Source organism: Anopheles ziemanni, chromosome X, assembly GCF_943734765.1.
Source record: "Anopheles ziemanni chromosome X, idAnoZiCoDA_A2_x.2, whole genome shotgun sequence".
Taxonomy (NCBI): Eukaryota; Metazoa; Arthropoda; class Insecta; order Diptera; family Culicidae; genus Anopheles; species Anopheles ziemanni.
The window spans coordinates 5,783,408-5,809,084 of NC_080707.1; the positions used below are offsets into that span (position 1 = coordinate 5,783,408).

A 25,677-nucleotide genomic window follows, 5' to 3' on the forward strand; every position below is an offset into this window, starting at 1 on the left:
TGGCGTAGTCGGATAGTTTTCGTCAAACGTAGAGTTACTTTCGTGCTGTGAAGGTGTGAAATGAAAGCTTAGCAATGGGGTTGACTACCAACATCAATCGGACGCATTATCTGCTGGCCGGGGTGGTGTGCGGCTTTGTCCTGAGCTATTACTCACCCCAGGACTATGCCGAGCTCGTCACTGAGTGCCCGGAGGCCACGGAACATTCGAACAAACTACTTGCGCTTGAGCATGGCGGTGAGTTTGAGCCGCAACTTAACCTAGAACAAAAGCCTATGATCGCCAAGAAACCGGTGAAGAACATCGTTCGCCCGCGTTACTACTACACCGAGCTGGGAATACGAGAGAAGTTGTTCGTGGGTGTGCTGACTGCGGAAGAAAACGTCGAAAGCCTTGCGACCGCCATCAATCGCACCACCGCCCATCTCGTGAACAAGATGAAGTTCTTCATAAACGCTGACAATGTCAAATCGAACTTTCGGCTGAAAAACATTGTGGGATTCACCGACACCCGGGAAAACTTACGTCCATTTCATATGCTCAAGTACCTGGCGGACAACTATCTGGATGAGTACGACTACTTTCTGCTGCTAACCGATACAACGTACGTTAATGCCCGGACGCTGCGCAGCCAATTAGAGCACTTAAGCGTCACGATGGATGTCTACATGGGCACGCTGGGCGATGGTTCCGGCGGTAATGATGGAGGCGGCGCGCGTGACGATCGGCAGTATTGCGATCTGCATGCGGGCATCGTTCTGAGCAGCGGTGTCATCCGCAAAATACGAGCCAACCTCGATTGGTGCGTGCGCAACTGTGCCTCGAACAATCACAACGTTAACATCGGAAAATGTGTGACCTACTCGACCAAAATCAAAGCATGCCAAAGCTCGTGGCAGGGCATTGATGTCGCTAGCTATCGATTGAGCAACTACAAAATCTATCGCGATTTCAATCTGATCGCCAAGGAACCGGCGTTCAACGGTGCCGCGACGGTCTTCCCCGTCACCTCGGCTGATGATTTCTACCTACTGCACGCCTACTTTTCGCGTGTGCATCTGGAGCGCAATAGCCAGGTGAAGCGCGAGCTGCAGAACGAAGCGATGCAGATTTCCAACGACACGCTGCTGAACGATATACTGGAGGTCCGTTGGCCGCTGGGCGTACCGAAGCCGAACCCACCCGAATCTCGCCATGACGTTGTTCCTTGGATGGCCCTGAACACCACCCACTCGCTCATGTGGAACTCGGAGGTGAACGTGCACCGATTGTCTGTCGTCGACGAGGAAGACATACGGAACGTGCTGAACAAGACAATCATGGAGGCGACCCGCAATGACCCGAACGTCGAGTATCGCAGTGTGCATTCCGCATACAAGCGCTTCGATGCCGTACGGGGGATGGATTACCGCTTGTTGCTCAACTTTTACGACCGCAAGGCGAAACGAATGACGCTCAAGAGCTTCGAAGTGATTAAACCGATCAGCTTGATAGAAATCGTTCCGTCACCATACGTAACGGAGAGCACGCGCGTAGCCATACTGCTGCCCACGTTCGAGCATCAAATTCAAGAGTCGGAGCAGTTTCTGGAAGCGTACGAGAAAACATGCATGGATAATCAGGACAATACCTTCCTTATGTTGATATTTTTCTACGGCGCCGATACTCCCAACAAGGGAGATGACGATGTGTTCCTGCCACTGAAGAACATTGCCCTTGCGCTGACGGAGAAACACAAGCAGATTGGATCAAGGGTAGCCTGGGTTTCTATCCGCCTGCCAACAGAGGTCAGCAGTAAGTTTGACGAAAATTATCGCTACCATAGCTCGCTGTATGGGCCGTATGCCAAGATGAGTTTCGTTGCCGTCGACCTCGCTTTGCGCAAGATCGGACTGGAGAGCCTGGTAATGGTGTGCTCGAACGGTGCCTCCTTTCGGCCGGACTTTTTGAATCGCGTCCGGATGAATACCATCCAAGGGTTCCAGGTGTTCAGTCCCATCGGCTTTATGATGTACCCGTGCGAATGGACTGGCCTTTGCAAACCGTGCGATAATTGCGACGTCGGCCAGGGCAGCGGATACTTCGATCGGGCCAACTACGACGTGGTGTCGTTTTACAGCAATGACTATGTCGCGACACGCAAGCAACTCGAGACGGTGCTGCCCATCGTGCGCAGTGATCGTGATATTTTGAACCTACTGATGAACGATTCCGATACCCATGGAGCAGAAGGTGGTTCCATCACGACCATTTTAGATCTGTTCGCTCGGAGCGACAGCAAGATACACGTACTGCGAGCTGTCGAGCCGAATCTACGCTTCGGACGTGATATAAGCAACTATCTGGCAAACGATACCAATGGAGAACGCTTTTCGAAGCTGCACTGCGTGGAGGAGGATAGGGAGCGTTGCATTCGGATTGCATCCAAAAAACAGATAGGAGACGTTTTTGTACAAAACACAAAGCAATACGAGAACCGCGAAGCCGTTTAACTCTTATGCGTAGCTAGTTTTGTATCTATAATATAACTATATTAAAACCAATTGAATTCAGTTTGTGATGGGGACCCGTTCAGTCGATAGTTAGTCAACCTATAGTCAACACTAACAAGATGTAATGGGTGCTTTTAATGACTAATAAATAAAAAATATATATACTGTTAGCTGCTTCTGGTGTTCCTTTTCGATTATGTTTTTCCCGAAAATTGTATCTCTACTTAAATCGCAACTTTGATGTGACTAGTTGGGACCGCATACTTTATTTTAGCTATCTCAAAGCAATCAATCCCGGTCGATTATGAGCAATAACAGACTATCACAATGCACAACGTATATTTCATTGTAATGCTTACAAGTAGCCAAGTTCCAGCTTGCATACATTTTTGTTATCTTGAATTCATTTTTGGAAAGGTTGTTGATAAGGACCTTCATATCTGTAAACCGTTTTTACGCCAGTTTATATTTCTGTTTGCAAACGTTGTATTATACCACCATAAACATTGCGGATATACGGGAAGCAAATAAGGAACTTTATCGAGTGGAACAAAACACAAATCAAATGTAAGATTTTAAAAATTGTATGTAAAATATGCGTCATGGCCATATAATTACTTCTAGCATACCAAATGTTACCGACATTCTCGGTCTCTCCATTTATGTTTACTTTCGGCAACTGTCAACCATTCCATCATCAAAACATACAGTTTGCAGAGTTCGGTCAAGCCCAAGTGGTGGAATTCCTTATGCGCGCTCGTTATCATACAAATCTCATCTTACAGTCTAGTGTTTAGTCTACTTGAAACCGTACTCCTCTGAACTCGGCACCGCGATGACGGACGATGTAAAACGATTCTTCCACACGATCCTGAAGCGGTAAGTTCCGGCCCTAACGTCGGTAACATTGGTGGGTGATTGTGGTGCTTATCGAATTCTACGATATTTTCAGCGTGACGGGACTGAACTGCATCATCATCACGGATCGAGATGGTGTACCGCTGATGAAGGTCGGTGATGATAAATCAGTAGGCATGATCATGAAACCATCATTCCACACCACCTTCACCATGGCAACCGAGCAATCGAACAAACTAGGACTCGGGAGAAACCGGAACATCATCTCCATCTACACCGGCTACCAGGTTGTGCAGATGAATAAACTACCCTTGCTGGTAACGTTCATTGGCAACGAATGCTGCAACATCGGACATATTCTTGCACTCGACCAGCAGATAGAAGTGATCCTAGATGAGGTGAAAATAGCTGTAACCGAGGCGTAATACGGGATTTACTATTATTTTTCTGTTGTAAACTATAAAGTGATATGAGACTCAGTCGGTCCAGTTTCAATTAAAAAAGTTTTTATTTCATTTTTATCATTTTATGCAAATGTGGTTTAACGTTATAGATAAATCTATTCTCTCACTGCGAACCTAAACAAGCAGCTTAGCACGCTTCAGTTCCTCTTCCGCGATAATACGATCTAGAGCTTTTTCAATTTGTAGCGTCGAGCGGGCCAGCTCCGTGTTGTCACTGTAGGAGTCGTCAACGATTTCACGTACTTTCAGCAATAGATCGCGAAAATTTGCCATCTGCGTGTCCAGCTTCAGCCGGTCAATGCGGTACGATAGCTCGTTTTCGTCGGTCACCGGATTGGAGGTCTCGTCGCATTGCTTCATTACAGCGTTTGTCACCTTTTCATCGTTTCTCTTGGATTCCGATTCTCCTGCACCGGGCGCCGATCCTGAAGTTGATAAATCGATATGGAACCAGGTGCTGATGTCCCGTACCGAGAGTTCTGTTTTCTCCAGTCGGGACGAACCAACGAAGGATCTTTTCTCTTCAACTTCAGGGGAGTACTCTGGAAAAGGAAATTAATCGAAATAGTAATGTAAGGAGAAGCCATCTTCTGTTCCTAAGGTACTCGATTACATACTTGATTTGGTTGATTCGTTTGCACAGTCATTTGCAACTAACGTGAGTGCGGATCGACGATATGGCGTGCTAGAACATTGCGGTATAGCCTGTGCGGTATGTGTGCTTATTAGTTTTATCTGCTCCAAGCACTCAGCGAATTGTTGCGTGTAAGTCGTGAGATATGAATGCATTTTACTGACTGATTTCTTTTCTTCAGCAGTAAGCGTATTCCAGTACTCGGTCACTTGCTTTCGGTACTCGTTGTGATGTTCTTCTAGCGTGCCAGTAACGGATGCAAGTTTGATGAGTAAATGTTTCTGCTGAGTATTGTTAAAGCTGTTGTACTCCACGCTACTGAACAGACTCATATTGCGCTTCACTGTGGAGGTTGATGCGCGCGAAAGTGTAGCCAGCAAGGCCTCTTTGACCAATGTATCATGCGGCTCGGAAGCACCCTCCTGCATCAGCTCGACGGCTTTTGTATCGATTAGTTTTGCCTCCATATTTTCGTAGGTGGAAGGAGACGGAGCTTCCTCCTGGTAGCGGGTCGCCCAAACCCAGTGCCACAACTTGCTTAACCAGACACCACAGCGCGCCGGGTGATCCTGCTCGTTGCTGCTAATTTCGAACATTTTGTGCGACATATTGTGTTGCTTGTTAGCGAAGCCATGTGTGAAACAATCGATGCACAGGGAAACATTACGGCAACGCTGACATTTGAAGCGCAGCCCATTGATCATAGTACGGCAGGCATAGCATGGTAAACCATGTACAATATGCTCCGTATCCTGCATTCGCTTGTTCAACGACACGACGTTAGCGTAATAGGAAAAGAGCGACGACAGCTTCCAGAGGCACGAAAACTGGTACTCTGTCAGGCCAACCAGGCCCGGGTAGTTGAGAAAGCATTCGCTCGTAATCTGCTGCACCATCGCCGGCCGAAGATGGTCTGGTTCACCAAGGAACATAAGCATTTTCGACAGCACGGTCAACATTGCCTCGAAGCGATGTCGCGAAACACACAAGTTGTGATCGCTGATGAGTCGAAAGTGTTCCCATATCATTTGTGCATGATTCGCATGACTGCACAACAGTAAAAACGTTTGACGAAGCTCCAGCACCGATATCGGTGAAGAACGCTTCGGGTCAAAAACGGCCCAGAAGAAGCCTGCCAAGATGGCACTGGCGGCTTCGAGATTCAACGGCGTTGGGAGATCATCAAAGTACCCCATTCGTGAGGCCGCGAAATAAACGTCATGCAATACGGCGGTCAGTTGAGGAGGTTTGATAGAAGGTGCACTGTCGATGAGACTCAGCTGGTGTCGATTCAAAATTGAATGAACCATCTCAAATGGAATGTAGGACGCTGGGGGAAAACAGTTGATAGTTAAGATTAGAACAACTTTTACACCTGTTACGATTATGCTGTTTTTGGGACAAGACAAAATCTCTTACTGTAGAGGGCTTTCTGCAGTGCATACAATTTTCCAGCGCACCGGTAGGTACTGTATCGGGAAGAGGCATATTTCTCATTTATTGATAGCAGAATAAACATAAGATTCGGATTATCCTGTTCAGCTTTCCCGTTGTACCGGTTCTTATACACAAGATAGCCTCGTCCGTCGCTCATTTGATCGTACATGTTTGTATGTTTTCTTTTGTTTAACTTGGCGTGCACCACGAAAATGACTAACCACGAAAATATATGAAACTTTATGATACAAAACGTAGAAATTGGAAGCTTTACTACTTTCGTAGGCGTTAATTACAAACGGCTTGTTGCAACTGTCCGAACTGTCAAAACACAATCTTTTCAGGTGCCAGATCCAAACGTTTATTTGGTTTAAATCACAGGGCATGTTTGATCTAGACATGTTTACAGTGCTGCCATCTGAAGACAATCAGTAACTTTGTTTTATTTCGAATAGGCAGTTTGAAAAAGTTTTTCTGTAAAAAATCATAAAATAGGATCGAATCCCAAACGAGACCGGACCCTCCGTAATGTCTGGAAGACAAATTATTGTCGTGTAGAGCGTCAAACTCATTTGGCAGCACTTTGTGTGACGATCACATGACTGACAGCATTGTTCTTTCCGTTTTTTAAATAATGAAGTAAGAGCATATAATAAGTGTTATTTTTATTGAAGCATTTTTAATAAAAAGTGTATCCTATACCACACTGATACTCGTGAGTCACATTTTTCAACAAATCAAGTCGAAATCAAGAACGATGCACTGCATCTAGCAGTGTCAAAAGCTGTCAAATGGCTGTCACCTAGTTGACTTCAAAGAAAAATAATCATCATTCCAAAACAAGCAGAACAGTCGTAGCAATCGCTGCATCGTTCTGCGTCGTACGTCTTCATTATCTCATTCTACGTAGCCATTGCATTTGTTGAACATCGAAAAGCTACACGGCACAAACATAGCCACATACAACGAGGAATTCAGAAGGATGGTGCAATGCATTTTCGACTGGGACAGTGTGAAATGAAGGAAATTCCACTGTCAGCTACTTTGTAGTCCCTGAGGCGAGTTGGACGTGCATGGCTCAGCAGTAAAGTCTCGTTTGGTCTGAGAGTGTCCGAATATTTGACGATTGTGCAAAACAACATAATGGGACAATAAAAATAAGTGTACGTGAACGCGAACTATGAGGATCAAAGTGTCGTGCCGTGAATAAGATTTGTGTTTGTTCTTTGTTCAACAGACTGCGAGTGTACGACCATCACCACCGTCGTCAAATTAACTTTTCTGCTATCAAAAATACAACAAATAGCCGAGCAGCATTCGATACTTCTACTATACCACCAATCTTTGGTAGTACGCTGGTAATTATTCTCGTTCGCTCTATCTTTGTTCTGGCAAGTATATGAAAGTTGCGTGGAAACAGTTGCCTCTAGGGGATGGCGACGAAATTCAAACGATTCTTTTGCAAACAAGCAGTTGTAGAACAGCAAAGTACAACATATTGCAGCGTTATTCTAAAGGCGAAAAGTTAGTGATTTTTTTCCCCACATTCCTTTCCAGGAATACCATCAGTCACTTTCGACGAGACGCCCTGACCAGCATACGAAAGCCCCCGCACTAGGCTTCATCTTATCGCATCCGCATACTCATCACCGCTTTGGATTGCTACAGCAGCAGTCGCGGCCGAGAGAGGTTATTTCTCAAAACTAGATAAAACCCCGAGGAACATAGAGCGAACCAGGAAACCCTAAGGCAATCCCACGAAGCGTTCTCTTTGCACACGAACGAAGTAACATGAAACCGGTCTGCCCTAGGTTGCCGGTTGATGTTTGCATTTCTACGGCTTTGATTGTAAAGATACCGGCATAAGTAAGAGCGTCGGTGGTAACCGAACGGTGCGGGTTAATTTAATTATTAATCATCATCCACTAGGCGCCCGTATCGTTCACCGAGAACGTCTCCGATAAGAGGGTTTTATCTGGCAAGAAAACTAAACACCCGAGGTCGTACCCATGTGGTCTACACACCAGGCTCCAACCTTTGTCCACATGGGCTTGTTTTGCATTCGCTTCCTCTCGTGTGCTTTTGCATGAGTACAGCACGTAGGTGGTGTAAATTTCACTCGTGCACACACTTCTTGAAATGCTTCCAGTTATTTGTACATAACCTTTGTAAATCGTTGACTAGTATGGTGTGTATGAAAAGAGTTCATTGCTATTTGTATAAACATACATATCCCTCGAATCCGAGTAAGCAGCAATGGCATTTTTTTAAATTCTACTTGAAAAGGAAGGATCAAGTCCTACAACAAAATCGTTCAGTAGCCTTGCGAACTACAAATGCTTCATTTTTCTAGCTTATTTGTATCTCCTTGCAGTAGCGATTATTAACAACAATTTTCTTTCATCTTTATCCCAGGTAAAAGTAACAAGGTGAAAGTAACAAGGTTCAGTCTCCGCACCACAACGACTGATTAACAACAGAATGCCCATCTTATACACGGTGGTAACCCGCGGCCAGATTGTGCTGGCCCGGTACGCCGAGTGCGTCGGGAACTTCGCCGAGGTGACGGAGCTGATCGTACCGAAGATTCAGCTCGAGGATCATAAGCTCACGTACCTTCACGGTAACTACTTGATACACTACATCTGCGAAAACCGTGTTATCTATTTGTGCATCACGGACGACGTAAGTGCACCCTACCTTGGGAAGTTTTAAGCGTTAAGCTTCAAATGCCATTCCTCTTTCTTTTCTTTCGGCAGCGATTCGACCGAGCGAAGGCTTTTATGTTCCTGCAGGATGTGCAACAGCGCTTCATTGCCACTTACGGGTTGGCGGTGGCCACCGCCATCGCGTACGCGATGAACTCGGAGTTTTCGCGCGTCCTGTCGGCGCGTATGCGCAGCTACAACGAGGGCGGCCAGCAGCTGGACGCGATCAGTCGCGTGAACGGCGAAATCGATGAGCTGCGGGACATTATGGTCAAGAACATCGAGAACATAACCAACCGGGGCGAGCGGCTCGAGCTGCTGGTCAACCAGACGGAGACGCTGCGCAACAGTGTAATGCCTTAGCGAACGTGTGTGTGTACGCCCGCTACCACTGCATCTAATCTCTTTCGCCCTCTTCTTCCACAGTCTGTAACATTCCGACAAACATCCCGCAACCTAGCCCGCACGATGTTTTGGCGCAACGTTCGTATCTACTTCCTTGTGGCTGCCTTGGTTCTGTTCGCTATCTACGTGATTGTCAGCATGGCTTGCAAGGGACTGCTCTGGGAGGGCTGCATCCACTCGTCCGCGCCGCAACCAACAAAGCCGCCGAGCGGCGGCCTTTAAGCATGGTGCGATGAGCAAACACTGCGGAAACTGGAGCGAGCGCAGAAAGTGATAGTCGTTTTTTTCGAAGGCAACACGCAACGGAGAGCTATATGTTAGAGCTGCGGTGTGTTTAAAACGGCACTGGGTCAGGTAGATATAGGAACGAAACGCAAGAACAATAATTGCATACGAAACGAACGGAATGAATGCTACTTTGGCGTAGCAAGATTGTGATTTGCTATGGAGCTTTGCTGGGAGCCGCTTACTGTTCGCCAATCCTTTTGTTTCCGATCCACCTTTCCGAGCATCATCTATGCTTATGTTAACGTTCCCAATGTTTGCTAATGGTTTTGTAAATTCGAGCGATTAAGTTGAAACGCCTTCTGGCAACAGTTTTATGCGACGATTCGGTATCATTTTACACGTTTCGCGTGTTTTCGATGTTATTACAATAACGTTTTTCGTACATTTCACGCACTAGCCTTGCGTTATATATTTTTTATGTGATATTTTCGAACATCAACTTGTGTGCCGGTTTTTTTTTTATTATATATTAGCTGTTCATTTACGTTTGCACCGGGTTTAGTTACACGCAGCGAACATGATAATGGTTCTCTCATATTTTCTAACCCACCCCCTCCACCTTCCCTTCTTTCCCGAAAATCCGATGGTGCGGATAGCGTTCGTCTGTTCAGAACGAAACACTCTACTTGGAGTAGATATAAGACTCTTAATGAACTTTGAAAGATCGAGATATAGTATGTATACACCTACCAGGATTCAAAATATACCCGGCATTATATAATGAATTACAAAACGAAAGTGAAATTGAATCAGTTTTTCATCGCCAAATGTTTTTAGTTCAACTTAGTTTAAACTTATCATAGCCCGCGGATTATAGAACCCTTCTGCAGCTGTACAAGGTGAACATTTCTTCCCCACATATCGCTACCAGTGTAAAACTTGGGTAATCTCTCCGCTGATGGGGAGGAAACAAAAAAAAGCTTGAGATCTATTTACTTACAAGTAGGTGAATCTCAGCAAACTTATGTACAAAGGCAGGTATCAACCTTAACGAAGCAAAGCACTACTAGGTGTCGTTGGAGAAGTTGTACAAGGGCGCCACCATTCCCTGCCGTCGTCACCCTTCTTTCGAGGGGGAAACAATGCAAATAATTTCTTGATGATGCTTCGCTTAATCCGACTCTCTCGTGAGACGGGATAGTCAACCTCACGAACGTCTCCGCAATGCAAGTTTCAGAATTTTTAAATATTTGCACTGAAGATGCAGACCAGTTATGCAGGTGGAAAGGGTCACCAGAGGTGGGTGGATTCTCGTTTCTACAGACGTCTGGTTACGCAAAGCACGGTTATAAGTGCAGCGAGCGCAGCAAAGAAGAAGGCAATGTAAGACAGCTCAACCAAATGGAATGAAAGCAGGCTCTCGTGCCAACAGTGCCACTGATTGCGACCGTGTAGAAGACAAAGTGAAGATTGGTAGTCGGATGAACGAAGGCCCAGGCGAATCGCGGGACTATTTTGTATTTTACGTTCTTCCTCGGACAGTGCGTTCTGTCTGGCGGCATCGTCTCGCTTGTATTATCAAATAAGATACTTGTCTGCATGTCTACATCCTGCTCGTCGTCGGACATACGGATAAACGGTGCACTGAAATTGATACGGTACGCTTAGTTTGACCTTGTTAGGGGAGGGCCCATTTCATCCGTTCCATATGGAGCCATCGTCACCAAAGGGAAGAATTCATACAGAGAGACACCACAAGGTTGTGATTTTTTTTCTGAAGGGTGCAAACTGAATGCTACCACCGAAGCACATCCTCAACCCGAGGTTCTTGTGTTCTTTTTTCCTTCACAAGGGCACAAGGTTGAAGAGGGGAGGCATGTTTCGTCGCTGGTTGCATGAGGTGGCATTAACATGTTATTCCCCCTTTCGTGAACTCTGTTTGCCGACGGCTCAATGCTAGTTTTTCGGGCGTCTCTTTGTAGTAGCTCTCATGACTTATATTTACAGATTAAAATAGTACACGAAACAACAACTGAACAGTCCTGAATCGTGTAAATGATTGTTTGTGCGCATCAATTCCTTAGCTTCACCGGGTTCCTCCGCACTTCGCCAAACGGCTTGAACCGTGTGCACACTGCAGTGATTGCGGTTCTTTTCCCCTTTTGTTGACTACTTCCCTTGTCAACCCGCGTGCACCCGTATTGTCACCTCCAAGTTCGCTCGGTTGCACGCGTTCGTTCCATTATGTGTGAGTTGCTCTTCGGTTCGATGCAATTCATCTCCCCCCTCCCACCACCACGCACGTTGCACGGAAGACTGGTTTTTGTTTTTCCGGTTGAAAATGCTTCCTTTTCCACCCCTTTGTTTGAACTTCTCCCTCGCAAGGGATTCGCCATCGCAAAAAAGGGCCCCTTGCAGGCTCGCAGCCTGCTAGCAAATTGTGTGACATTTCCTTACAACTCTTCCCCTTGCTAATCGTCCCCCCTCGTCGGCTTGTGTTTTCCTTCCACACTCTTCGTTTCGACTCTTCGTTCGGGAGTTGAGATGAGGGAAATAAAGCGCAGTACTTCGGATTCGGGGCGAGAAGTGCGTTTCACAGCTACGAATGGTTTACAGGCGTATTAGCAATAGGCAACCGTGGCTACTTGTGAGTTTTGCCCTGCCAAGAGGCTGCCAACCCGAGCAGCATTAATCGTGAGATGAGATTGGCGTTTCGTTACTGTGGTTAACCGATTCTGAGGGATCTTTGTTAAATGAATGCGTCAGCAATGTGGGTCATGGAGGCTTTCTACCCGATTGATACCGATATTTTCAATATTATATTTGTACTGGGATCTTCCCTTTTCGTTTGTTCAATGTTCGGTTGTTCGCGTACTTTAACTGGTCATTCTACCTTTTCTATTTCTGCTTCAGTCAATGTTAAAAAAAAAACAAATCTTCTTGTTGATGTTGTTTAAGCACAATAGTTTGCGGAAGTTATTAGCAAAATCGTAAGGCAATAGCTACAAATTTGAGACTTTAATAAATCTGATAATCTGAACGTGAATGTGTTAACAAATTCAGCTAATCATTTCACAAATCTCGCTTTACGTTTCTAATTTGCGCTGACGGCGTGAAATTTAATCATGGTTGGAAAATGGAGTGGTGCTATTTTTGCCAAACAAGTTCTCCCCCCCCCTCGTTCCGTCTTTTTAAGCTTAAAATTTTCCCCGCGTGTCGCTACCGGCATCGGGGATGGAAAACGAGAACAAAACAAAACACAAAAGGTGCTCGTTCCCTGTTGAACACGTTCTGCGTCTTCGTTTAGACATATTTTCCATGTTATGACGCACTCGGCAGACACAGCCATATAGAGGAGGCCTCCCCCCTCCTGCTCTGGGGTTTCCTTTCCTCCTCCCGCCGACTTGCATCCCCTTGCGGCACTTATGCTCCAATGATACACTTCCTTAAGCCTCGGGATCGTCGGGAGCGCGATTTCGGAAGGATAACGGAGGGAAGGTGAACGTACTACGTGCTCGGGAGTCGCATAAACAAAGCGTAGATTTTTCCCGCCACTAGCTCCCAGCCTTCCCCTTCTTGCCTCTCAGCCGCATTACGCAGGCCACCGTATTTGTCTCCGTTTTCCCATCGAATCACGTCGCGTCGGAAAATGTGCTGGACAGGCCCATAAACATGTGGCTTCAATGTGGCTTGCATTCGGTGCAGACAATCGTGCTCATTTGATTACCCATTTGGTTTGGAGTGGATGAAGATGAAGTGGAGAGGAAAACGGCTCACATATGAGGTGTTTGAAGTTATGATCCATAAAGGCAGCGCCTTGCTTTGTCTGACGCCACGCTTGTGGTGCACAACTGTCATATCAGGATGAATACTAGAGAGGGTCACTATTTTTAGATCATCGGGTTCGATTCCGGCGGTGCCCGGTTCCGGAATGTCTGAACGAAACCGTTTGGCACCAAATGGATGAAGCCGCACTGGGTCGGTTGGGTACTACGCTGTAACTATTCAGCAGCAATGGAGCTGGTTAACGACCCGGTGTGCACTTGTCGTGTGTTCGACGATCCCTGGCTGAACCTGCTCGAGTTCAACCGGTGATCGAAAGGACATTCAATTGTGCGGTTCAAGGCACAATACAATCGATCTCCGGCGTAGCAATCTGGACGTCCATCGGAATTCCAGCTGCATCTGTTTTCAGCATCTGGCGCCGCAAGTGTCGTTCGGAATCCCGTCATCGCCGGACGCGTTTCAGATTGCTCTGTTTGCTTTCTCTCGCACGGTGCCACAACTTCGGCACGAGCACAAATAGCGTTTGGGAAAGAAAGGCGACAGGGATGGAGTGATGTTTCGGCTTCTGCGCAACTCGCGCAATTCGCTGGACGTTGAACGGAGGGAAAAGTAAGCTCGTGCCCAAGGGTTAAAGGTCGTCGAATGGTTCGTACGGTGCAACAGCTGTGCAATGAATTCTTCGGACAAGTATATTTGGTTCATTTGTTCTTTGGTTTTCGTGAACGTACACGTATATTTTCAAATATCCTAATGTTGGACCTAAATTATGGATATGTGTTTGACAATTTTTCAACGTTCAAAGTTTAGAGGACCTAGAAGAGAAAACACTTTAGTGATGGACAAAAGTTGACCCTTGTTGGGCCCGTTGATAGGTTTTTTTTCTGTTTTCATAAAATTGCATGTTCTGTGCTTCAAGGATACGTAGTTTCCAGGAGTGTACGAACAATTCGCTGAGCGAGTGTACGCCAGGCCATGCACTTCTCCTGGGGTGTGGTGATGCGTAGATATTTACCGTCCCTTGGGCGAGGGACACAGTGCACCGCTCGCTGTATCCTAATCAGCGCGTTCGACGACATGAGGGAGAGTTTATGCTGGAGTGCTGCATTACGTGCGCTGAACGAAGCAAGTTGAATGGAAAACATATGCCGGATATATGGGCAGAGAGTTCGCGTACGAAAGGAGCGGTGTGTGCTGCATGGCATCGGTTTGTTTTTCCTTTCTTTTCCCGGGAGTGAGAAGGGAAAAGCGCGTAGTAATGAAATTCCCAGAGAATCCTCTCCGGACGGTGGCCCGATGGTTTTCCGTAACGTTCCGGCACGGGCGTCTCGGCTGGGCGCGCGAGAACGAAACAAGCTGATGTTGTCCCTGATAAACAAAACGCTCTATCTTGGAGAACCGCTGAAATTCTGACGTTCTCGTAAATCCCAGCATCCAACACTGTGCGTATGTGTGGTTGTGTGTGTGTGTGTGAAGTGTCACTGCGCGGCGGCTCTTTCTCGCGCAAACGCTCCACGCGCCGCGTCGCATCCCTTCACCCCCTCCTGGCCACACTTCCGCCACGAGCAATTCCCGTTCCGGTGGAGGGTCGCGTCCATCCCTGGTGCGGCTCAGTATCGCTAGCACCATTCCGCCCGATTGACATACACACGGACGGGCGCGCGCGTATCGCAGACCACCAGAGCGCGTTAGTCGTAGCCCGTGAGCACCCGCGGAAATTCGGGGCCGCACACGAGACCCGAACTACCGAACGACGTCCTTGTTCCGGCGAAATTTCCGTGTGTTCCGGGAAGGAAAAAAAAAAACCCCGTGGCTCGGCTGGTTAGTGTTCGCACCGATTTTGTTTGTGATTACCTGTGAGCGGGGTTTACATTTTAAATTCTGGTTTCCGGGAGTACACCATCCATCGAAACGGAAGGACAACAATCAAACGCCACCAACCAGCAGCATTCGAGCATTCCAATCAAACGTCAGCGACCAGCTCCAAACGTCCGCCGACCGGGGGTTGAAAAAACAGCGAAAAGTATCTCGCGGATGGAAAAGAAAAACAATCCTACCCACACATCTGCCGCGTAGTGCGAATTTAGTTTATTTGTCCAGTTTGGCAAGTGTAGTGTTACCACAACGAGTGTACCAGACGGAAGGACATAGCTTTGCTTGGTGAAGCGTGTGCAGTACTGTATTTGTTTGGCCCTCAAACTTTTTGCTTTTTGGGTGAAACTCTACACAATCCATAAATGTGTCCAAGAATTGGCACAAGAAAAGCGTTGCGACCCCGATTCACACCCGACTAGGTTGCACTAGGTCTCCCCTAGCAACTGGCAGATGGCGTAGGAAATAAGGGCGTATCGGGGGAAGCCAAGCTGAAAAAGAATCGAGAGCAGGGAGGGAAAAAAAAGAACAAGAACAGCATCATTTCCCGTCGAGTGAAAGTGCAAGTGAACCGAGAGCAAAAGTGAGTCCGAGAGCCGATATCAAGCGGCTCGTCGGAAAGCATGGGAAATTATGTGTGTGTCCTACAAACACGGAACAGCGGAAAGGAGGGTTGGAATCACATCCCTTCTGGGCTAGCGTGGCGGAATTCGTTCCGCTCACTTGGGCGCTTTTCTACCACACACACACGCCCACGCATACAGGATGCCTTTTTACGCACGCACACGCAGCGAGCACCAGGACCTTTTTCGGAAGGCCTCAGCATTGTGGCTTACTTTTCGCACTAGCTGTCACACCTTTTTTCCCTCAGTGTTGTTGTCGTTTTGTTTTTCACTACCAAGACTCCGGAAGCCCCCAAACTAGAGGCTGGCTTTGATTTGTTTCTTTTGCTTGGTTGTAAAATTCTCCGATCTGGGATGGAAATCAGTGACAGAACCTGAACCAGGTTCTCCAAGCATTGATGATAGCATTGGTAAGACTAGCGAAATACTTTGGTTTTCCCATTGGAGATTGTCGAAATATAGTTGTTCCATAAAGTAACCATTCCAAAAGCTACTCTGTATGAATGAGTTTATTATTCAACAAATGATGGTGCAAAAAAAAAATCAGAATTTGAATACTCCTCGATTCCATACCACTGAATCTCTTTTAGCAATGATTTCGCTAAATTTCCTGAATTTTGAGGTATGGGAACGTCTAGCAAATACTTGGGAAAACCATGGATGGCATCCGGGGGGTTTTGAACGGAAGTTCAATTTGATGTCCAAAATTGGTTCAGGCATGCCGGTAGGTTGGTGTCGACACTGAACCTCATTTTGAACAGTAGCTTCTAGTGAAATCATACGATGAACGTCAAAAGACAGTGTGTGAGGGTTTGGAGCTAAGTGAGTGGAAGAAGAAAAAAAGGATGTTCAAGTGTGGCAAACCGTCTACATAAACAGAGCATAGAGGACTTGTTCTTTTTTTTTCAATTAACCGCCGCAACTAGCCGTGTTTTTCCTTCCACCAGCCCCGGAAAGTTGCGCAAGGAAATGAAAACGTAAAGTATAATACAGTTACCTCACGTCTCGGCAACGTCCAATGTTTCTACGTCACACCACCGCCCTCCTCTGGAACGTACACACTCGCGAGTGGCTAGCAGCAGGGAAACCGTGAATTAGCAGCAGCAGCACTAGGACACCGGATACACCATGGACAGCTCCCCCGACTTGTCGCTGAAGCTGCGCCGTGGGTCGAGCGATTCGCGCGAGTCGTTCTACATGGACTTTGCGCAGGGCATCGATTCGGACATCGAGGACGTCGTCACGATGGCATCCGGTGGTGCCATCGCCACCATTCCCAGCCCTCTGCCGACGCCCAGTCTGCCGCCGCCGGAGCTGATGGCGGTGCAGCTGAACCAGGCCAGCACCAGCCACACCGACATCATCCCGGAGGAGGAAGATACGTTGGTCGAGGAGGAAGAGGAGGAGGATGAGGAGGAGGAGGAGGAGGACGAGCAGGAAGTGAAGAAAAATGATGAGAAACAGATGGTGGAAGGGGAAGGGAAGCAGTCTACGGTGGGAGGACCGCAGACGGGGATGACCACGTACGATGCGGATATGCCGTTACAGCACGATTTAGACGATAGGACGAGCGAAAGGGATCAAGGGTATGCCGGAGGGCAGCTACCAGCTCCACCGCCCACTCCCTTGACCATACCTGCTTCCTCGAGCCACCCATCACCGGTCGGTCCACCGCTCGCACTGTCCGGTCTTCTGGTTCCCTTACCCGCTCTGGACATCGACATCGAAAGGTAAGTGATCTTCTACTGGTATCACGGAGAGGAACCTCGCGAGGTGGGTACACTGTAGACTACCCCAGACCATACCCTAACCAAAAGGCCAGCTTTATCGGGCTGGCAATCAACGTGCAATCCATGTCGCGATCATCTCCCACCGTGTGTTGCGCATGATGCTGATTAACGTTTGGTACGATCAGCGGAACCCTCGCTTGTAAAGTACGGATAATCGCGATAGAGAGAGAGAGAGGCATATGCTAGAACCGGATTTTAAACGAAGATAGACAAGCAATTGTTCCCAATTGCGCTAAATGTAGTGACAATTTAGAGTTCCCCTGTTTGGTGGATTTTTAACGTACGTTCATTGCACCTTTTGCCTTTTGTTTGTATGTGCGACAAATGGAAGCAAACGGTGGAGTTGGTTGTGGAAATCTCGAGCTGGTGTGATAGTCCCAGCCTTAAAGTTACTGTGGCTATTAATAGACAGCATACTTATATTCTGGCTACTAGAGATTTTTGGAGGAACACTTTAATCTTCCAAATCGGACCCAGTATCTATCAGATGCTTCTAAGTATGCATTCTAGTGGATTGAAAAATCTTCCATAGCTATTCTACAACCTCCCCATTCGGTTACATAGGAGTTTTTTTTCCAGAATCTTTGCCAAGTTCGACGTTCTGTCCTTAGCCTACATCACGAGTCACACGAATCCATCGACCATCGAACCGTGCGGATTAATGCAAATTGCTTTTTAATACAATTACGGGCGGCAGGAAAGTTATTCGATACTGGGTGATGGGCAGGGCAGAGTGTCGGGACCCTTTCTGTGACTCCTAATACCGTCAGACAGGCGTCGGTAATTGAGTTGGCATCCTACCTACGGTGCCTCGCAATGTGAACCCGATCGATCGATGCCGATGCAGCCTGCAAAAGGAGCATTCGGAAGTTTTTAATTGACTTACAAACTGTGCGGATGGAATGCATTTGGAACGGCGGATTTGCGAAGATACCCAGTCTCGTCTCGTCGATAGGCTGGTAAAAAAAAGTGGCATGGTTTTTGACAGCACGTTCGTATGCAAAACAGCACTCCGTACACCGTGGATACCCTGGAAGAGCAATGTAGCTCCTTAATTAGCCTTCGCAACCGTCCCATGAGATTCACTGTTTGTTCTACGTGCTACATGGTAGGACTGGGAGGAGTAGGATTGAATGAGTGCCCGAATAGGTGGGAATTAGAACACCATTGTATGCGAGTTGGTTTACTTAATTCAATCCAATACAAGCTTATCATTGTGATAGAATCTCACGTTTTTCCGGGCCGATGTTCACCTCCCGATACAAACAGATCAGAGGATACATACTTTACCTCTTAATGTGGAGTAGATTTTAAAGCGTTTCGTTGTAGGTAAAAAACGAACACTCTACCAGTAGCTATGTTAAACCTCAGTTTTGGTATGACTTTAGTTTTTTGAGGTTTAGAATTTCGTTGGGGCAATGGACGCCACTTGCCCGAGGGACTGGACGATGGTGGCGAGTGAAATACTATACCACACAGCACCGTAGCCATGAAGCCCCATATTGGATGTGCATAATTAGATTTATGCACAACAAAAAATGAAAAAGGAAGGTTTCGGATAGCCCGGCGTGATTTGATGGTTGACGTCCATTAACGGAAAGCGAGACGTAGACGCAGCCTTGTATCGTTCTCCGTGCCTCGTCACACAGTGTCGGTGATCATCTGTCATCAGCTGACAAGTGGCCCGTGTTGGGGGAAGTAAACACTACGGATGTTACTTCTTTCGTATCGCATTAAAGTGGGCCCTCTTGGACCGAGTCGAGTGACTTCCTTTTTTCGGCTTCGGGGCACAATACATTACGGGAAAAGCAAATCACCCTCGGGTCACGGCCGAAAAAGACATGCCGCCAATTTCGGTGTAAAGATTTTTCGGTGGATGGAGGATGTCTTGAAGGGGGAATCGAGTGCTCCCTCCCATGAATAAATTTGATAATGGTTCCCGATGTCGGGTGAATGCTTGCGCCGTTGGCGGTGGCCGTGGTTCGCGTTTGCGTTCGGTGTTTTGTATAGTTATCCCCAGCTGAGCTGGTGATTACACCCTATCGGTGATACAACTGCTACGATAGCGTTCGCCTCGAGCGAGGGCTGACCCGAGGTAGAACGACACCGTGCTGGACGCCGGACGAGGGGGGGGGGGGGGGAGAGAGAGAGAGAGCAGTGAAATAAAAATTAACGTTAGGAATGTTTTATTCCTGCCCTTCCAGACATGCCTTGCGTTAGTACGCTCCTGTGGAGGCGCCCAGTGCTTCATTCATTCAGCTCGTTGTTTATCATTCCCTCTCGTGTCATTTTCGAGTGCATTCCATCGCAGCTTTATGCTAATGGATGCTTTTATGCCTTCATCGTCGAGGACAATTCATTACGTCTCATTGACCTCCGTCCGTGCGGATGGCATTGCCTGCAGCGAGCTCTCGTCGGTAGCTACCGAAAACTGTCGAACCTCGTTCGAGATATGGGGAAACATTCGCGAATTGGTAGTGTCGAGCGATGGACGCGAGCGGATGAAACAGTGAGCTTGAGTTTGTTCCGATAGATCCGAGGTACCCATCTGAAGTCGCAACCATGCTTCAGATGGTGCAGCTACAGTGCAGTTCCAGGGGCAAGCAGACGAGATACGGGTTAGGTTCCACAACTCTGGCGGGGTTCTATTCAAGATTCGCGGGAAAGTAAAGTGTGTGTTTGTGTGTCTTACTATGTGTTATCTGATTGCAGAGACATGGAGGTTCCATTGCATCCCATCATGCCATCGCCTTCGGTGCCACAGAACGCGATCGTGTCACCGGAAACGTTCAGCACGCACACGTCGCCAGCGCTGTCACTCCAGCAGCTGGCAGCGGGAACGCTCCCGGCGACCAACACGTATGTGTCGCCGCCAGTGCCACCCCCCGCCGTACTGACTTCCGGTGCCGACTATCCCTCGCACGCCTCCACCCAGGAGCTGCGAGCGGCCGGTGCCAGCTCCACCACGACCGATGTGGAATCGTCCCGTACCGGCTCGTCCCTGGGAATGCAGAGCAAGACGCCGACGCAGCTCGGTTCCTCGTCCACCTCGTCCTCGGGAGCGGCGGCGTTTCCACAGCGCCCACTCCACACGCCCACGTCGAGTGTCAAAGCGGTGCCCCCGCTCCTCGTGCCCCTCTCCATACCGAGCGGATCCACGACCGGAAGCCTCGCCGGTGCCGGAGCTACCGGGCAGTCCGTCGTAGCTACCCAGCGTTCGGCTCACCAGCTGTCCCAGCAGTCGCTTGCCACGCCCAGCGGTCAGACCACTACCACCCAGCACCTGTCGGTGCTGTACCACTCCCATCACCACCATCTGCATCCGATTCTCACTACCAACCGGCGGCCGTCAAGACTACCAGAGCCCATGTACTACCCCGCACCACGGGAAGTGAAACCGTAAGTAAACAGAAGCAAACGCTCACCAACGCTTTTAGCAAACTCTTGCCGACGCCGACGGGGTGAATCGTTCGTTTAAAGCGTCCTCAGCAGTCTAATTTGAAGGCCAGAGTTGACCGTCTAATTTAACCATTATTCAAGATTGTTTTGATTATCGAGCATTAAGCTCATTAGTGTACATAAGATATTTCTACATTGTCATGTGAAGACGAGGCTGTAGTATATAACACTAGAAGGTACATAACCTTAGAGTTTATACTAGTTAACAAACAAAAGTTTCTGTTGGTTTAGCTTGAAACAACATCGAACTTTTCTTAAACCATCCTGAATCCCACATACTTGTCCTCTCGTTGCAGTGGCGAAGCGCTCGCAACAACCTTATCCGCCCTGTACGGTAAGCTGCTGGTCGTCATGGGCATAGCCTTCCCGATGGCCGAAGTCATCTCCACCTACATTCCACCATCCTTCTACGAGGTAAGTGCCGAAACATGGAACCAAGAAATGGAAGTTTCGTTACCATTTCCGCTTTGCTTGTGGGCTTTCTATCCGCAGGGTTTCTATCTGTATCTGTACATCGGCAGCATGGTGTTCCTGTTGTTCATGTACACGACGCTGCTGTGGGGTAAGCCGAAGACACCGACCACGTCACCGGTGAAAAGTAAGCGCTGGGTTTAAAAAGGGGCGGGAAGGCAAAACCAGAGGCAGAGGTGTCGGACAGTGTTTCCCTTTTTCCTTTGCAGAGCAAAACGTCGCCGGAATGAAGAAGGTGCTGCGCCGCACCAGTACAACCTGCTCGACCGACAGCGGGGAGCAGTCGGACAGTGAGGACGAAACGATCAGCTCGAGCCCGAAGGTGCCGGTGCAGACGCGCCGTATGTCGCTGTCGGCGGGCGCTGCCTCACGTCTGCAGCACTTCGGAAGTTTCTACCTGCGCATGGGCGCAGTCGGTAGGTGTTCCGGCGAGGTGCCAGTGCCAACCTTCTCTCACTCTGCACGCTTGTAATCCTCTTTGGCAGCGTTCGGCATCGGGAGCATGATCTACTCTGGATTGGAATTCGGGCAATACTTCGAGCTGGAGCGGAACACCAAATGCCACAACGTGCTGTTGGCGCTGACACCGGCCACGCGCATGGCCTTCATCTTCATCCAGATGTATTTCATCTTTCTAAACAACGAGGTAAGTCGTCGCAAAACGATGCTGTGGGTTATTTTTAGCCGTTGACGGATGACTCTCAATCCGCTTCCAGCAAATCAAGGTCTACCGCCATAAGATTGTCGCTCGCTTCGGACTGATGCACATGATCGGCACCAACCTGTCGGTGTGGTTTTCGGTGCTGATCCAGGAGACGAAGCACGAAATTCTGACCTTCTACAACCCGGAGAACCGCACGCTCCGTATCTCGCATCGGTTGGGTAAGAGAGTGTGCTAGTTGGTGTTGGTGGATGTTCAGACGAGGTGACAGAGTTTGGTTTTACCTGCAGGCAACAAGATGATTCCCCACCCGGTGGAGACGGTAGCGCACCTGCGGGTGGCTCGGGGTCTGAAGGGGCCGCACAACATCTTCGAGTGTCGCCGGTCGAACATCATCGGCACGCTGGTGCAGGACGCGTCGCCATTCTTGTTTCCGTGCACCATCGAGTACTCGCTGATTTGTGCCGCCATCCTGTACGTGATGTGGAGGAGCATCAGCCGGCCGCAGAACGAACCGCCCCAGCGCCAGGAGAGCCTGCATCCGCTGAAGCGTTCGCCGCATCACTACTCGGTCGACTGTGCCGGTGCGCACAAGGGGCTGTTCATTGGGATCCTCATTCTGGTACTGACCATCATCTCGCTGATCCTGTTCTTCGTGCTGATCTCGCGCCCCGAGTTTGTCAGCCTCGCCGTGACGGAGGTGAACATTTGCGAGCTGACGCTGTACGGCACGACGACCGCCGCCACGCTGATCGGCATGTTCCAGGTGCGCCACATGCAGTACGATGCGTTCCGCAGCTTCAGCCTCGACGACATCCTGCTCGTCGGCGGGCAGACCGGTTCGTTCCTCTACAGCACGTTCACCGTGATCGGCGGGCACTTTACGATGCGGCGCGACACGGTGCTGGTGCTGATCACCGCGCTCGCCTCGCTGGTCGAAACGGCCTGCCAGACGATGTTCATCCTGGACGCGAGCCGCCGGTCGGCCGCCACCCAGGAGCACATCCGCAAGAAGCCGGGCCGCGAGATCGTCACCTTCCTGCTGGTGAGCAACCTGGCGATGTGGGCCATCAACACGCTCGAGAAGAGCCGGGCCGAGTCGCACCCGATCCAGCTGCACTTCTACGGACTGTGGGCGTGGACGATCATCACGCACGTCTCGATGCCGCTCGCCATCTTCTACCGCTTCCACAGCACCGTCTGCCTGTGCGAGATCTGGAAGCGGGCGTACAAAATGAAGCCGGCCTACATGTAGGGCCCGGCCCGGCGCACACCGGATGCCGGGATCGCAACGCCCCTCGGTACGGCCACCTCCTCCACCGCCATCGATCTGCACCTGTACCTACATGCTTGAGCAGTCACACACACGCACTCACGAACGCACCGTCTCATCGTTCATCTCGTCTCATACGTCCATCGTAAACGTTATCATCCATTATCGCAGCCATTATCGAAACACGTGCATTAGCCAGTTTTTACTCAACCGTATTTCGTATATACAAGCACATAATTAAATATATAACACGTACAACTCATAAGGACGCCGACACCAGCGCTAAGGACCAGGGACGGCTAGTTACCCTCAAACCGAAACCTGCGCGAAGTCGAGCTAGCAAAAAAAAAAAAAGGATAACACAAAATACAATACAATAACCGAGAAGGTGCAGACGAGCGTAGCTTTATGCTTTTACACACACTAACTGTAACCGTTTTTGGCAAATGTTATACATTTTACACAACCTTTTTACGAAACGTACCATCGAACGCGTTGGTCGGACGTGCGAGCAGCGGGGGGGAAGTTTTTTGATAGCAATTTTGATGTCCCGAACCATTTTTCTAACAGTGACACAGTGTGAGGTGTACGTGGTATTTGTTGGAACGAGAACGAGAAAAGGGCCCGGGTCGGTATTTTTTAACTACTCCTTCATTTTCTCTTCCTTTTGAAACGAGTTTTCCCTCATGAAACTGAAAGCCAAACACGAAACGGGGTGCGGGAAAGCGGATTTTTGAAACGTTTTTTACTTTAAGCGATGCACTTTTTTACAAGTTGAACAATTATGATAGCAAGAAAACGAAAACAAAAAATATTGAAAACGATCAAACAAATGAAATCAAACAAACCACTCAGTACAGTATAATGAAACAAGTATGTTAGAATATTATGAAAAGAAAAACAAACAGCGAGCGCATTGAGCACAAACGTATAAACAAATATTATATAGCAAAAACTAAAAAGAACGAAAACACCGATCAAAAAAAAAAGAAGGGGAATCAGTATAATCAAATCAACTTCAAAAGCCCCAATGTTTATCGTTGGTGTGTGATTGTTTCACGTGTGATTGTCAGGAGAGGTGGATAAACGTAAACTAATGTAACGATGAATATTGCCATCGAAGGCATGTAGGAGCGTTGGAGATCGTATCGTAAACGTCAATGTTTGGTGCAGGGATGAGTCTGAGCGAGTACCCACCCATGTGCACGATTCGTACGCATTCGATAGATGAAGTAGTTCTTATCGGTAAGGTAACCACCAGGAAGAAAGAGTAAGCTGAGGGTGATCGGTGCGGCATAGCAAAGGCAGAAACTATTGAAAGCCAACATATAAGGAGCTGTTGGTGAGGAAACTCTAAAGGAACAATATGACTCACTTTAACACCAATGTTGGAGTATCATTTTCCAAAAACGATCGGTCGGTGTTCGTAGACCGAAAACAACACGAAAAACAAACACCATATAGCCGAAATGTGACCAGATGTCAGGCCAGGTTTTTCCCTCTTGTATGAGTAATCGGAAAAGTATGTCGATGCGCCACGCAGAATCGCGTCTCATTCGCGTCTCATCGGTTGAGTTGCGCGCCGATTCTGCAGACGCGGTTCGCTAATGTTGCTTGTTTCGGATGCTTGCTTTTGCCTTTGCTCTACTGACCTTTGTGCCAGTCGGGGGGGTTTTCCTTTTTGTTGCGTTGTTTTGCATCCCCGATCTTATTGCCCTCGCATTGGCACACGCGTGCGAGACACACTTGCGTAACGACACGACCGTGCTGGCGGCGGCGCCATCCATCACCGAGCACGCTGTTAAATGATATTGATGCTATTTTCTGTGTTAGACGTGCTTTTCTTCGACCGATCGCGACACGGTTCTCTTCCGCCAGTCAAACGCATATTACTATTCGTAAGCTTTTTCCTCCCTCCCCCTTATACGCTATTACTCCTATACTCTCTAGAAATTAATCGTTGTCTACTCGTGAATGAGGTTTGTGTTTTCTCGTTGACTCAGTTTTCATCTTCCCATCCGTGTAGCGCCAAACGTAGAACGGAGCGAACGGCCATTTTAATAAATCAAAAACCGCAAGAACCAAGATTGATATTAAGACTCACGGTGTAAGATAGGTCTGTGTTATAAAAGGAACTCTCCCCGAACGTGGGGAGAAAACTGCCCGTCACACGTTCTGCCCCAAAAACCATTTAATTCGAGCGTTTTCTCCTTTTGCCGGACGCCCGCAGCCTTCCTTAGTATTATTGCAGCAACAAAAAAAAAAAAAAAAGGGAAAGTAAGGCGGACGATTTAAATCAAAATCAAACTGTTTACGACACACCTTCCAGTGGAGCGTGTGTTCGCTTTTGGGGGTGGTGGGGGTGAAACGATATATTTGTAGCCGATAAGTTTCTGCGCCGTCCTCTGCCCGTTACGGTGGAGGGAGGTATAAACGGCGGGTTCAGTATTTTAGTGCGCAAACATGTTCACATGTGTTTCGTTTGCTCCGTTGCAAGGTTATAAATTTTTGCGTACAAA

General features: G+C 48.2%; 5 protein-coding genes across 5 annotated transcripts; 4 read left to right on the forward strand and 1 right to left on the reverse strand.

Moving 5' to 3' along the window:
* Window positions 1-2,652, forward strand: LOC131290372 (chondroitin sulfate glucuronyltransferase). Its single transcript, XM_058319523.1, has one exon. The coding sequence runs from the start codon at window positions 75-77 to the stop codon at window positions 2,490-2,492; it is 2,418 nt and encodes an 805-aa protein (XP_058175506.1). The 5' UTR covers window positions 1-74; the 3' UTR covers window positions 2,493-2,652.
* A 546-nt stretch (window positions 2,653-3,198) lies between these two features.
* Window positions 3,199-3,820, forward strand: LOC131290436 (ragulator complex protein LAMTOR3 homolog). The gene is made up of 2 exons (XM_058319588.1): window positions 3,199-3,371; window positions 3,445-3,820. The coding sequence occupies exons 1-2, from the start codon at window positions 3,328-3,330 to the stop codon at window positions 3,773-3,775; spliced, it is 375 nt and encodes a 124-aa protein (XP_058175571.1). The 5' UTR covers window positions 3,199-3,327; the 3' UTR covers window positions 3,776-3,820.
* Window positions 3,821-3,842: 22 nt separating this feature from the next.
* On the reverse strand, window positions 3,843-6,172 carry LOC131290437 (uncharacterized). Its single transcript, XM_058319589.1, has 3 exons — window positions 5,868-6,172; window positions 4,432-5,778; window positions 3,843-4,335 (listed from the first exon to the last, which is right to left on the reverse strand). The coding sequence occupies exons 1-3, from the start codon at window positions 6,052-6,054 to the stop codon at window positions 3,929-3,931; spliced, it is 1,941 nt and encodes a 646-aa protein (XP_058175572.1). The 5' UTR covers window positions 6,055-6,172; the 3' UTR covers window positions 3,843-3,928.
* Window positions 6,173-8,318: 2,146 nt separating this feature from the next.
* On the forward strand, window positions 8,319-9,457 carry LOC131290868 (vesicle-associated membrane protein 7). Its single transcript, XM_058320054.1, has 3 exons — window positions 8,319-8,570; window positions 8,645-8,944; window positions 9,020-9,457. Exons 1-3 carry the CDS (start codon window positions 8,367-8,369, stop codon window positions 9,218-9,220), a joined length of 705 nt encoding a protein of 234 aa, XP_058176037.1. The 5' UTR covers window positions 8,319-8,366; the 3' UTR covers window positions 9,221-9,457.
* Window positions 9,458-16,632: 7,175 nt separating this feature from the next.
* LOC131290635 (proton channel OtopLc) lies at window positions 16,633-23,140 on the forward strand. Its single transcript, XM_058319797.1, has 9 exons — window positions 16,633-16,926; window positions 17,053-17,234; window positions 20,007-20,693; window positions 21,050-21,167; window positions 21,246-21,351; window positions 21,434-21,640; window positions 21,710-21,870; window positions 21,941-22,106; window positions 22,176-23,140. Exons 1-9 carry the CDS (start codon window positions 16,633-16,635, stop codon window positions 23,138-23,140), a joined length of 2,886 nt encoding a protein of 961 aa, XP_058175780.1.
* Window positions 23,141-25,677: the final 2,537 nt, after the last annotated feature.

Excerpts from the sequence above, each read along its gene's own strand:
- LOC131290372 (XM_058319523.1), top strand. The coding sequence starts at position 75 with ATGGGGTTGACTACCAACATCAATCGGACGCATTATCTGCTGGCCGGG.
- LOC131290436 (XM_058319588.1), top strand. The coding sequence starts at position 3,328 with ATGACGGACGATGTAAAACGATTCTTCCACACGATCCTGAAGCG. Across the intron at positions 3,372-3,444 it reads TTCCACACGATCCTGAAGCG|CGTGACGGGACTGAACTGCA; the intron begins GTAAGTTCCGGC and ends CGATATTTTCAG.
- LOC131290437 (XM_058319589.1), bottom strand. The coding sequence starts at position 6,054 with ATGTACGATCAAATGAGCGACGGACGAGGCTATCTTGTGTATAAGAAC. Across the intron at positions 5,779-5,867 it reads ACTGCAGAAAGCCCTCTACA|CGTCCTACATTCCATTTGAG; the intron begins GTAAGAGATTTT and ends GTTTTCCCCCAG. Across the intron at positions 4,336-4,431 it reads AAACGAATCAACCAAATCAA|AGAAAAGATCCTTCGTTGGT; the intron begins GTATGTAATCGA and ends CTGAAGTTGAAG.
- LOC131290868 (XM_058320054.1), top strand. The coding sequence starts at position 8,367 with ATGCCCATCTTATACACGGTGGTAACCCGCGGCCAGATTGTGCTGGCC. Across the intron at positions 8,571-8,644 it reads ATTTGTGCATCACGGACGAC|CGATTCGACCGAGCGAAGGC; the intron begins GTAAGTGCACCC and ends TTCTTTCGGCAG. Across the intron at positions 8,945-9,019 it reads CGGAGACGCTGCGCAACAGT|TCTGTAACATTCCGACAAAC; the intron begins GTAATGCCTTAG and ends CTTCTTCCACAG.
- LOC131290635 (XM_058319797.1), top strand. The coding sequence starts at position 16,633 with ATGGACAGCTCCCCCGACTTGTCGCTGAAGCTGCGCCGTGGGTCGAGC. Across the intron at positions 20,694-21,049 it reads GCACCACGGGAAGTGAAACC|TGGCGAAGCGCTCGCAACAA; the intron begins GTAAGTAAACAG and ends CTCTCGTTGCAG. Across the intron at positions 21,641-21,709 it reads CCTGCGCATGGGCGCAGTCG|CGTTCGGCATCGGGAGCATG; the intron begins GTAGGTGTTCCG and ends CCTCTTTGGCAG.